General features: G+C 41.2%; 1 protein-coding gene across 1 annotated transcript in view; it reads left to right on the plus strand.

The window, feature by feature from the left end:
- Positions 1–12,800, plus strand: part of LOC126188437 (glutamate-gated chloride channel-like) — a 161,984-nt gene that overhangs the window by 88,952 nt on the left and 60,232 nt on the right. Inside the window, exons 5-6 of the mRNA XM_049930043.1 lie at positions 1,587–1,656; positions 8,632–8,785. Coding sequence (XP_049786000.1) covers positions 1,587–1,656; positions 8,632–8,785 — 224 coding nt within the window. The remainder of the gene's footprint in view (positions 1–1,586; positions 1,657–8,631; positions 8,786–12,800) is intronic.

Below are 12,800 nucleotides of genomic sequence, written 5' to 3' on the forward strand. Positions count from 1 at the left end.
ACAAAACTGAGGATCCTATATTCTTCACATCTGTTTGCAGATGCTACTTTCCTTGGTATTGGCACTGTGATACATTTTTAAAAGTCTGTTGGGAGCTTCCGGGTTTCATATATAACTTGTATGAGATGGAACAGTTCTCCATGTAGCTGTTCTCCAGCAGACTTGATAAGTTCTGATGGTATATCACCAACTCTAGTGGCTTTATCAGGGTTCATTTGCCTGTCTGAAGGCTAAACTCATCGTGCAAGATATAGTGTCCCTCTTCTTCCTGATGGATTCCCTCAGCGTTCTCCAGTTCCAAGTCTTAATTATTTCCTGCATATAGTTTTTCAAGTTATTGTTTCCGCCTTTCTACTACGTCTTTCTGCTTATATGATACTATTCCATCTTCATTTTGGATTCCACTGCAGTTTATTTGAATGTTTCCAAAGACCAGTTTAATTGATTTACAGGCATATTCCAGCTCTCCTACCTTGATCAGTTCATTCACCTCTTTCATTGCTCTTCCAATAATTATTGTTTAACCTGTTTTGAGCCACTGGTGATTTCATTCTTCAGTGCTCTATATTGCTATTGTCCTTCCTCAGTATTGTCTTGTTTCAGGTTACATTTTAAATTTATTTGTGTTATTATGCTGTCTGTAGTCCATTCTTTTCTCATGCTTTGCCTTCTGTTTCCCAACTACTTCGTTTGCTGGTCGTAGTATACTGTTTTTCAAGGACTCCTTCCTTCAGCACTTCTGGTGTTGTTCATAACTGTAGCCATGTTTGTTTATTCCTCGTTTGTTGACCTAACCATGACATCCTTTAGTCTACTCACATCCAGTTTCTCACAAGTTCCAATCAATGCTTGGACCTTCTCTTATTTGATTCCAGAACATTTGTCTAACTAGAATGAAGTCGATTTGATATCTCATTCTATCTCCAGGAGCTTTATATGTATAGTTATTCCGTGGATGGTGTTGAAACCACAAGTTACATATTACTAGTTGATGTTTTGTACGGAATTATACTAATCTATCTCTCATCTCACTTCTTTCTCCAACTCCAGAAGGTCCCCCTATAGTGCCATCTCTTCTTTCTCCCACTGATGCATCCCATTGTCCCATAATGACAAGGTTCTCTTGTCTTTTGTCTATGTTTGTAGCACCTTCTCTCTCAATGTACACTCTCTCAACTTCTTCTTCATCATAGGTTGATGTCGCCATGTACACTAGGATTATCACTGTCCTGTTCGGTGTCAATTGTACAACTAGTATTCTTCCGCCTATTTGTTGGTAACCATCTACGCTACGTCCGATGAGGTGTTTTAGAAATCATTATCCAATGCTATCCTTAAACGGTAATGGTTTATGTGAACGGCAGATACCGCACAACGTATGCAGTATTTATTTTCTCAAAGACTTTTCAAATAGTTTACATAGATTTATCTGCATGCTTGATCAAAAGCCTGACGCTGTATAGCGTTATAGGATGCGTGATCATATGATTACTTTCTTATGTTGCGAGAATATAACGTACCGATGAACCTTGCAAAGGTAACTTCACTGAATAGCATCCATATTGTTATATCTGTTACTGTTTCAGGAATATGACGCGCAGTTGACGTTCAGAGAGCAGTGGCTTGACGACAGACTCAAGTTTGACGATTATGGAGGTTTGCATCTCTTATTGTTATCATTATATTTCATTACTATCGGTGTTTTAATGTATCAGGGATTTAAACGTATAATATAAGCACACTAGTATAATGATAACATTTACTGGGTTTTCTTCTCTGAGTTAGAGATAACGCACTGACGTTTTATTTTGTTTTGCTGTTGTACTATACGTTTCATAGAAGTGTTAAGAGTCTCTTCTAATTTTTTAGTCTTCTTATTATTTTGTGAGCTGAAAGCTACTAACTATAATCTCATACATTTTACGCTATTCTACTCACTATGTAAACAATGCATTAGTACGTGGAATACAAGTTACCTCAAATTGTTTACAAAATTCACTAATTTATTTCAATGCTTTTCGCTTCTTGGTCGAATGACAAAGCACTTGCTGCTTGTGTCATGACAGCATACTGAATTGTTGGGGACACTTTGTGTGGGAAACACTGTAGTGAAAGAAAAATAAAAGTATTGATTGTGTCAGGAAGATATTTGAATCTGTAATAGGAAGGCGACTGCCGGAAACGTAGCTCCTGAACTTAATATGCATCTAAAGATCACTGTTTCCAATGAAGAGAATGGATCAGTAACTACATAATTCAAACATTCACGGTAGAGATGCTCCTGCCAAGTATGTAGGAAACTAGGTGACTGAAAAGAAGAGATATAGTTGCTACTAGAACTACTGCATCTTGTTCCGAATAATGCACATTAAATATGGCTTATCAAATCTACTTCTAAATATACAAGGTGTAGCGGATGTACGTATATGGTACTGTAATATGCACGCACATCAGTGTTTTTTTTTTCTCTGCATCGGACAGTCTTCCCTCAAACATGTCAACATGTCACTAACTTTACAACCTGATGTTTTCTGCACTGTCGTAACTGATCCAATGATTGGACTAAGCCTGTCAATATGGACTAACCGTTTTGAATCCAGGCATCCACACTTCAATACCTGCCCCATAGCCTGCTCTTACCACATTCTCTTGGAAGTACTAAACAATCTAAAAACATATGACCTGTAATGGCTCTAATCATTAGACTGTAAATGAGGTAAATGCTGGTGAAATATGTAGTACACTATCCTCAGTCATTAACAGAAAACACCCTGTATGCATATTTTATTTAATTTTAGCTTCACTCATAATAATAGTTATCTTTTTCTCCATGTCGTAAGTACTCTGATGTCTCTGAAAGCCTGACTGTTCACGTCTTTTGTAAAGCACGACATTGCAGTTGTTTTGGAAACTCTTGTGGTTGTCTTATTTCCCAAATGAAATTATTTACTTCCAGATGCAGACCAGTAAATACCCATAAAACTTGATTTTAAGGATATTTATGTAACTGTGTTTGGAAGTAATTATTTTATCTATACAAAAACAAGTATCACAGGTGTCCAAAGTACGATTATAGCGCCGTACTTGATAAATTCTAGTTCTGCAGTGTTTTACTACGGCAGGACTGGTTTACAACCAACAGGGAAACATACAGCCCCTGCATCATCCTGTAAAACAGTATTTTCCAACATGTGGGTCGCGACCCCCTGGGAGGTCGCAAAGCCTTGCTCAGGGGGTCGAGGTCGCAGGAGAAAGCAGTTGCAGGATAACTGTCGTCATAAAATCAATTTTTTTTTCAATTTTGTTTCGCTTCCTCCACTGCCACTTATACCAGACGTGGAGGGGTGCACAGATCTTTTAAGAACGCTTTAGTCAGGTATTCAAAAATACTTTGCGAGATGTTGAAGTTATTTGTATTTAGTGACAGTAAAACTTGAAGAGTTGAAAATACGCTATTCATTGTGTTGCCGCCATGACGAATAATTTTTTTTGAATGTTAAAGGAAATGATTATGAACGCTGCGTTAAATATGGTTCATTACCATCTAATAATGTGCAAACGAACGCTCGTACAAGTTCACCATATTAACCAGGGAGAGTCAATTTCTACGCCAATATACGGGATTGAGATTTGGAGGGGATGGGGAAAGCTCTTGTGAGATGGAGGGGAATAACAGCCACTCTAAGGTTTGACAGTTTGTTTAGCTAAATTGCAGTCGATCTGGAAACTCCAAAAATGCAGTGTTTATAGTCAGACTATCCTCCTACCTGCCTGAATTTTTCATAATCGTTGGACAAAAGGAATCCGAAAAGAAAGCAAGGGCTGCCTGCTCCCAACGGCGTAAGGGTATTGGTCACAGAGTTAAAAACGGCTAAATAAGTTGAGAAAACCAGGTTTAACCTCGAAAAAGTGTGTTTAGAGAGAAAAAAAACTTCTTGTACAAATTACGTGCTGAGGTTAAAAAATTATTAGATAATATACTTATTTTACATGAAAAAAATCTTTATTCTTTCCAACAAAAGGTAGATTCTGAAAATTTTAGGCAGTTTTCGTACAACTAGGCATTTTCTTCCTCACCAGAACCCTCTCACTATATATAGGCCCGCGATACGCATCCTCGACACTTGACACAACGTTCTTTGTAACCCGACGTTGCGAATCTTCCAAATCAATATAGGTTTTCCATATCGTCATCACCTGAGACTTCAAACAAGTTTTGTTGAACGTTGCTGATGTGGACTTCTTAACAGTATTCCCTGATATTCTTTTTCTTCTCACATCTTTTCCGTTTGACAGCATTCTGATAGTCTTTTGTTTCTGTCTCTCTAATAACATGGCAATGGTGCAGGGTTCATAAATCTGCCTGATGGTCCAGGTTGCTAACGTAAGTTTCAGCTAAAGCAATAGCATCCTCGTTATTGAATGTCGTTAGAAGCGTAGGATTTGACGCAGCAAAATATTTTTCGAGGAAAATATTTTCATTGAATCGTTCAGTGTTGTATTTCCTCATCGCATTCATAGCACTGAGTGGAATAGCTGCCTTCAGAAAAACCCTCTCCAAAAATAGGATTCACCTGTAACTATGTCACCACTCGCCCGGCATTGTTCCTTAAGAATCAATCAATAGCCTGGATGTAAAAGGTGTACAACTTTGCTTCCTCCGTTTTTTCCTCAACATTTGAGGCTTTAATGAAACAAATTGGTTACACATGTATCATTAAAAGTATTTTCCATCGCTGGCCACTACTTTCTCCCATCTTTCGGGCTGTGTACGAATCCCGCGTCGAAAAAATTGTCTCTCTTTTGAAGCGATCCATGAATCGATCCAATTTGTGACTTCTTCATGAGATCGGAAATGTTGGTCAGTCAGGCCATGCCCCATTGATCTAAACAGGTGATAGTCAAAGGAAGAAATGTCTGGAGAATACGGCGGGTGGGGTAGGACTACCCATTTTAACGTTTCTAAGTATGTTTTGATCTCTTTTGCAACGTGGGATCGAGCGTTGTCGTGCTGCAAAATCACTTTATCGTGCATATCGCTGTATTGCGGCCGCTTGTCTTTTAATGGTCCGCTCGGGCGCATTAATTGCGTTCGATAACGAGCACTTGTGATTTTTTCACTTGGTTTTAACACCTCAGTACGTGACGCAGAGCTGGTCCCATCAAATGCAGATCATGATATTGGAGCCGTGAATATTCGTTTTGGCCGTCAACGTGGAAGCATGGCAGCGACATACCCATGATTTTTTGCGTTTAGGGTTATCGTAACGAACCCATTTTTGGTCCCCGGTCACAATGTGATGCAGTAATCCCTTCCGTTTTTGCCTCTGAAGCAACTGTTCACAAACACGCAAACGCCGTTCAACGTCTCTTGGTTCCACCTCACACGGGACCCAAGTTCCTTGTTTCTGAATCATGCCCATAGCTTTGAGACGTTTTGTAATGTCTTTCTGTGTCACTCTCACTAATCGTGTCAATTCTTCTTGAGTTTGATGCGAGTCTTCACTTAGCAATGTCTCCAATTCTGCATCTTCGAAAACATTCTCTGTTCCACCACTACGCTGGTCTACGACGTTAAAGTCACCGTTCTTGAAGCATTGAAACCACTCACGACACGTTCTTTCACTAATAGCGTCCTTACCATACGTACTTGAGAGCATTCTATGAGACTCAGCCGCTGTTTTCTTCATATTCAAACAAAACAATAACAAATGACGGGAATTCGGCTCGTAAACTGACATTTTCAATCAAGAACAACTTTATGATGCAGGCACAAGTCGACTGAATGAGGTTACGTTGACCGAGGTCCAAGCTAAATGCCTGAAGTCTAAGATCTGTTTCTTTCGAATGCTACTTACCTTTGTCGCCACCTATCGGCAAACGGCGGAAGCAAAGTTGTACACCTTGTAGATCGTTCTGCTGGGGGAGAGGCATAAGTGAGACGCCTCAGGGCTGTGAGGTAATAGGCACACCGCAGCTACGTGGTTAGCCCTGGCCTGTAGAATAAATTCAGTGATTTTGCTATGGTTTTAGTACCCTTCCAGTATCAACAACACCGGACCACTATTGGTGAGTTTTGTGTCCAATAGAAAATGTCTCAGTCAGTCCAAGAAAAACTCACTTTGCATCCTGAAGGGTGGCAAGCAAACTCCAATCCATGAGGGGTCTCATTATTCAACTCAGGCTTCACTGGAACGCAGGGGAACACTAGGAGATTTCAAAAAATTAAGTTTCACGTGTCGTCTCGCGCTAAGACCATTGCATTCTTAGAAGAGAACACGTGTTCTTGGTTTCCTGCAAGCACAATTCTGCCTTGGAACAGAGAACAGGTGCATCGCGGTGTGGGAGTGAAATGGCGCGACCACTGGAAAAATACTCCATGTTGAAATACGCGGGACAGTACGAGTTTTGTGGGAAAACGTCTGAAGTGCACATATATCCTCCGCGAAATTATAGCGGTATGTGGACCAAAGTCAGCATCGCGTCCAAATGTAGTGAAATGGGTCAGTAATTTGAACACGGCCGCTCAAAGACGGGCGGCGCTGATGAGGAGGGAATCCCATCGACATCGACCACAGACGACAACGCAAAGACATTCAAGGAACTCATTTGTGTATCGAGTGACACTTTTATGCAGTTGTCGCGCGACTGCAGCACTGCATGGACTCACAAATACAGATGCATTATACTTGCACCTTTCCCCCTACGCAATACCTTGTAAATCACGCAATCCATTTGCAACCCGAAAACTATACCCTAGCATGCTGCCACTTAAGCTGAAACGTTCATATGCAACTTGACGATGTGGTGCTATAACACGCCTACCTCACTCGCTCATCCCGTCCCCTCTCATTACGGCTTTCTCAGCCTCGCACTACTGATTGATGTTCAGACAGTTCCATTGATGGAACAAATTTTCGGCGACGGCTAAATTAGAATCTAAACGGTACGATCAGTGTAGCCAGAAAATGATACAATTCCCACTGTCACAAGATGCTTAACAACAAACCCCTCAGATACTCAACTGAAGGTTGTTTAAAGCCTTCGCAATCGAGCCATTGTAGCCTGCAGCATGTTGAGGCCAATTATCCTCGTCCAATGTCTCTGACTGTGACAGTCTCTGCGCATGGGACATTGTTCCCATCCGTAGCCGATTGCGCTGTATGGGGCGCTCGACTCTGAGGTGGCCGGTTCGAATCCCAGTGGTAAAAGAAATTTGCACGGTCGATGTTTGAACGGTGAAGGGAGGAAAAGTAGCAGCAAAATGTTCCATACTCCCATAATTTCTTTCCGTGTCCTGTATTAAATTTCAAACCTCCCTAATCTCATGGTGATCCATCCGTCAGATTCGGTCTCTAAAACTGGCACGTCCTTTGGAGCTAGTCTACAGATTAGGCTCTTGCGGGTACTGGGTTTCATCCTTTCACTTCCCCCGTCATAAGCCATTGACATGACAACACGCTGTACCCGTAGTCATCAGACAGACTTAAGACACAGCTCTCACATACCACGTGGTAAGGAGCTCTTGTAAGCGGAGGAAAGAAAACTTGTACGAAATTTATTTATGCATTTATTTCGCTAGGAAACGTTAGGACCTTAAAGCCTTCTCTTACACCTAATCAGACATCCACAGTAAGTCAGCATTACACTCTGCATAGCACATGAGTAGTACAGAATGATAATTACAATTCTCGTCGAAAATGAGTAATGATATCTGATAAATATGTATGCCAGCAGTAGAGAAGGAATCAAATGCGGGTAATTTGACTGGTCAGAGGAACAATAGGGGAAGATTAGCAGCTGAGGTGGAAGGTAGTAAATATAAACAGATTTGGGTGAGAAAAGCATGGATAGTGTAGCAAAAGTGACCTGCTGGGCACCAGAAAGGAAACAGGGATATTCCGAGAGGGAAATTACGATAGTGGCATTTAGCTGTGGAACCCCTCCGAACTTCCAGGCTTACTGTTGTAAAATCTCATTGACTAATTCTTAGGATTTATTACCATTCATTCCAAGGACGTCAGAGCGCTGAGTGTGGCCATAAACTAAAGTTGGTGTGGGATATAGTATTTTATTCGTTCGTTGAGAGTTAAAAAATAGACAATGATGCATTCCCATTATTCGTACAGCTCTTCACATGTATGTGTATCACGAGTAGACGTAAAGAACAAAAATCATGAGATAGGCAGTAAATGCATACACCACTTAATGATCTTTGTAAAAACATGAACCTGTCCGTCTCTAAGAACCCTAATCTTCTTTTCGTCAGCATAGTTTCAATTTTTTCATCTCTACCATCTGGTCACCCAATTTCCTCACTACATCACACTTCTAATATTGCACATTTGTAGCCACCTAGCATTAGAAATTTTGATCCTCTCTTACTTATATATTTTGCTTCTCTGACGCGGTATTTACCGTTGCGTTCTATGACTATGAAAGTCGATCAACATCTTAACATATGGCTGTATTTCAGATAACTTACACTGCATGGGCTCTCATTCGAAAGCTTTAGTCTGTTATTCAAAAATACTTTGCAAGACGTTGTAGTTATCTGTATATATTTAGTTAACGAAAATTGTCACTGATACATATTTTGTCTAATAATTGAATCATGATTTCCTGTTGCAGGTAAAATCAAATATCTAACACTGACAGATCCCAGCAGAATATGGATGCCAGATTTATTTTTTAGCAACGAGAAGAAAGCACACTTTCACGATGTAGTAATGCCTAATGTCTATGTACGAATATTTCCTCTTGGGTCCGTTCTCTACAGCACCAGGTAAGGAAATAAAAACTCTTCATTGATAACAGAAATCTATAATGGTAGTATAGACTCACATATCTTCATAATATGTTTTGGAATACATTTAATGGGAAAGTTTAAGGTGAATATGTCGCAAGCATTATTTATATTCAGCTTAATTCTTTACTTTATGTCTATAGTGTATGCTGGAGAAGAGACCTTAAAAGGATAGTGATAGTAGTGATTTAAATATGACAAACAACTAAAATCAACTACATATCGTAGTTATTCACAATAACTTATTTTCAGTCATGAAAACATCTGTAAAGCAAACGTTTGTCTCGTATGTAATGATGTTCAGTCAAAGTGTGGTGTGCTACGTAGCTATTGACAAAGAATTTACTTTCGAACTTACTGCTTGTTTGAACTACCCTCCATAGGAGTGTCAGGGTTGGCACAGCACTTTTAACTTCCATATGGGCTGTGACTCGCGAACAGCGACACATTGCTTAACGAAATTTGTGATGCTATTAACACTGTTGTCTATCAGCTTCCATGCTGCTCTGTGAACGGCAAGGTCTGTGGACGACAGATGGATGAATCAACACGTATCACGAGCTGCTACATGGGATCTGTGTCGAGGGATAGAGCTGGACACCCAATGGCCTGCGTTATTTACAACAATACAGTGGTGACACAAACCTTAACCTTGTGAGCCGCAAACATATGGAACTGATTCAAAGGGAGCTGCATTGCTTGAAGATTAATAGTTAAAATTAATGAGGAATAATGAAAAAAAATTATTTTTAAAATTACTGTACATCACATTATATAACAATAAGAGAGAAAGATGTCAGTTCAGTTTTCTTCCGCCGGGAACCAATAGGGAAGTCTTTACTGAAACCACAATGGTTAGTGTCATGTTGATGTTTCAGATAACTTTCCCTTAACTGTGACAGTGCCAATGTACACAAACGAAACATTTGTTTACAGTTTCTCTCTTTCTCTCTCTAAAAAAGACTTTCTGGGCCAACTCGTAATTGAAAACTGCGCTGTCATCTTCACGATTACACCTCTTAGACAGCGTCGTAATTTTATGGCACAAACAATAATAACGATTTTTACTTGAACGATGTCACGGCGGAGCGAATAACTATCACGTTATGCGATACGAGAGAGACTGACTGCTAAGTGCCATGAACAGCGTTATCAAGACGTCAAAAAGGTTACACGTGGAGAGTATTACCAAGTCGAGAAGTGCGGCAACAGACATACGTCACGTTGTGGCCACCACTGCTATTGAATATATGCGTCCACGTTGCCGGCCACACATATTTGACGGCTGTCGTGTGGCTGTATCAAATCATCACATACATCACTAGCAACAGAAGCGTCAACAATTTCATCTCTGCTCATATGTAAAGACACCATTTCACACAGAAACCCAACGAGGTCTTTTCGTCTGCCTAAAGAAAGACCATACGACACCCACAGACAAAATTTCACCTGCGTGCATCCCTCTTACAGCTCGTGCACGTGTGTCAGTGGGTTGCTGCCTCGTGACAAATTAAGACATATCTTTTTCCAGTCTGTAAGACGAGTTGGAACTCATCTTTGAGTAGACCAGCGTCTCTTGATCGGTAGCCGACCGTTCTGTGACGATCGGTCAGCGATGTATACATGGTTGGCGGCTGGCATACCTAGCCCATCCATTATGGTTTCCGCGTACAGTATTTAATGATAAAACTCTTACAGCCGCTGGAGCATGAGTAGATCGTAAGAGGGATACGCAGTATGCCCTACACTTTCTAATGTACGGCAACTGAAAGGTGAACAGAGAAACAATAAGACAATGAACTTCTGGCATTCGACGCAGTGCTCCAACGTCACCGGTGGGACTTTAAGCTCTGATCCTTCTTCCCTAGGTCATCTGTGTGCCTCCGCGTGATTTTATGTCCACAGCTGAACTTCAAGGATGTTACATTTATGCAACAGTCTGACAACAACAGGAACATGAATGCTTAATTACTTTCCGCTCTTCTGTTTTAGGTTGACATGGGATTTATAATTTTCCTGTTTCTTCAAACGCTTCAGGTGACTATTGGGAGGTTCCTTTTGGAAAGGATATGCATGATTCCCTCCTTCGTCCTTGTCATATCTGGGCTTGCGCCCGCTCTAAAAACTTTGGCATCGACGGGATGTTAAACCCTAGGCTTAATTCTTCCTGGTACTGGATTCGACGATGCTAGCTATTTTATGCGTATATTTTTGCTTCGATCACCTGACGTAATGGAAATGCAGTCCCGCTGGTTTTGTTCTCTTAGCTTCGTGTAACTCCACTGTGGTAACCAATACTAGACAGCCGTTTTAATTACGACCGTATTGCTCAAGGAACGTTTTGTACCGCGTCCATATTTACGATCGTTCGCGAGATTAAATTCAGTAAGATCATGGAATGAAATGTAAGACTTATGTAACAAAAACATATAAAATAAAGGATATCTGTGAAACGAAAACTAAACAGTAACAAAAACAAAGGCAATCTGTTCACAAGTCCACACATGTGAAATGAAAATCTGTCACTGCGTAACATTCAGTGGTTCATAGTTGCGTCCTGTGGATGGTAGTTCGTCGGATCCTCCTTGACATGCTATCCACAAAGTGTTTCGGACGTTGCTGCTTAAGGCTTCCTCACTCTTCGAGTTCTTTTTGAGGTGAAGCATTGTTTGATGAGGATTACTGTGACGAGACACTGCAAGTTTCAATTGGTTCCCTATTTCCTCAAGCAGGTTCAGACCAAAACATCACTGAAATCAAAATCTGTCGCTGGCTAACATTCAGTGCTGCATGGTGGCATCCGGTGGATGGTAGCATGGTCAGATTCTTCTTGACATGGTATCCACAAAATGGTCCTGATGTTGGTGTTCAGTCCTGTCTCACTCTTCGACGTTGGTCTTCCTGAGGTGAACCAGTGTGTGAGGAGGATTACTGTGACGAGGCTCTACAGGTTTCATCTGGTCCCATACAAGCGCAATCAAGTTCATGTAAGCAAATACAGTTCAAACGTCACTGCTTAACCTGAAAGACTGCCTGCCCCAGCCGTGCATTTGTACCTAACCTCTCCACACTACAAGAACGCTACGGCGCTCGTCAGACAACGTGCAAATCCTGCTTTATCTGACACACTGATCCATGTTCACTCCAGGTGTTCCTTTGCCCACCTCCTTTTAATTGTTGCCCATAACGTTTGGGTACTGTCTTGGTCGACAGAGTCTTCCCAGTTTCCTCCAAATGGGCAGGATGTAATTATATTGTTTCATCCTCGGGGTTCCTACGGGCCATAATTTGTAGGCTGCTGTCACTAGCTGGTGATGCTGACTGAATTTATTTACTGCATGGAGACAGATCTTCAATACTTCCTCCCACTACAGCTTCAATAGAGTGAGTGAGGAAAACCAATTTTTTCCTTAGCCAGGCGCAGTTTGATAGGTGACCGCGGTAAGTAAACCGGTGCTGTAGCGTATCTAAAGACGCACACCTACTGCATTTGTTTGTGTCACTGTTAGATATGGACGCTCTTGGTGGAAATCAAATTCTTGGTCAGTCTGTAGCAAGAGGAGACCGCTTCCTTCGATAGAACCGGGAGGCTGATGTGGCCCACACAAATTTCCAGGACATTCGTGGTGACAATTGTTGAATGGGATTTGGGTAAGGAGTTCCTTCCCAGTGTGGCAAATATTTTGCTCGTGAGCACTGGCCGCTGCTGTACGTCGGCCCCCAAATGGCTCACGACGAGGCAGAACTCTAGAATGTGTCTCAGCTTAAAATTCAGACGATCAGAGTCAGCAGAGGGATCAAAACTCATTGGACGCACTAAAGCGAATAGCTGAGACGTAAAGGTATGTAAGTCCCAAGTAATCATTAAAATAGTGCTCCAAACATTTAAGACAGGCGCTTTCCTCGTAACGTCAGAAAGGCCCAATGCGCCGAGAGAACTTGGATTCGTCACAATCTCGTATCGCAACCTGAAAATATGACATTTCTATCAAAA

Source organism: Schistocerca cancellata, chromosome 1, assembly GCF_023864275.1.
Source record: "Schistocerca cancellata isolate TAMUIC-IGC-003103 chromosome 1, iqSchCanc2.1, whole genome shotgun sequence".
In the NCBI taxonomy this organism is placed as follows: Eukaryota; Metazoa; Arthropoda; class Insecta; order Orthoptera; family Acrididae; genus Schistocerca; species Schistocerca cancellata.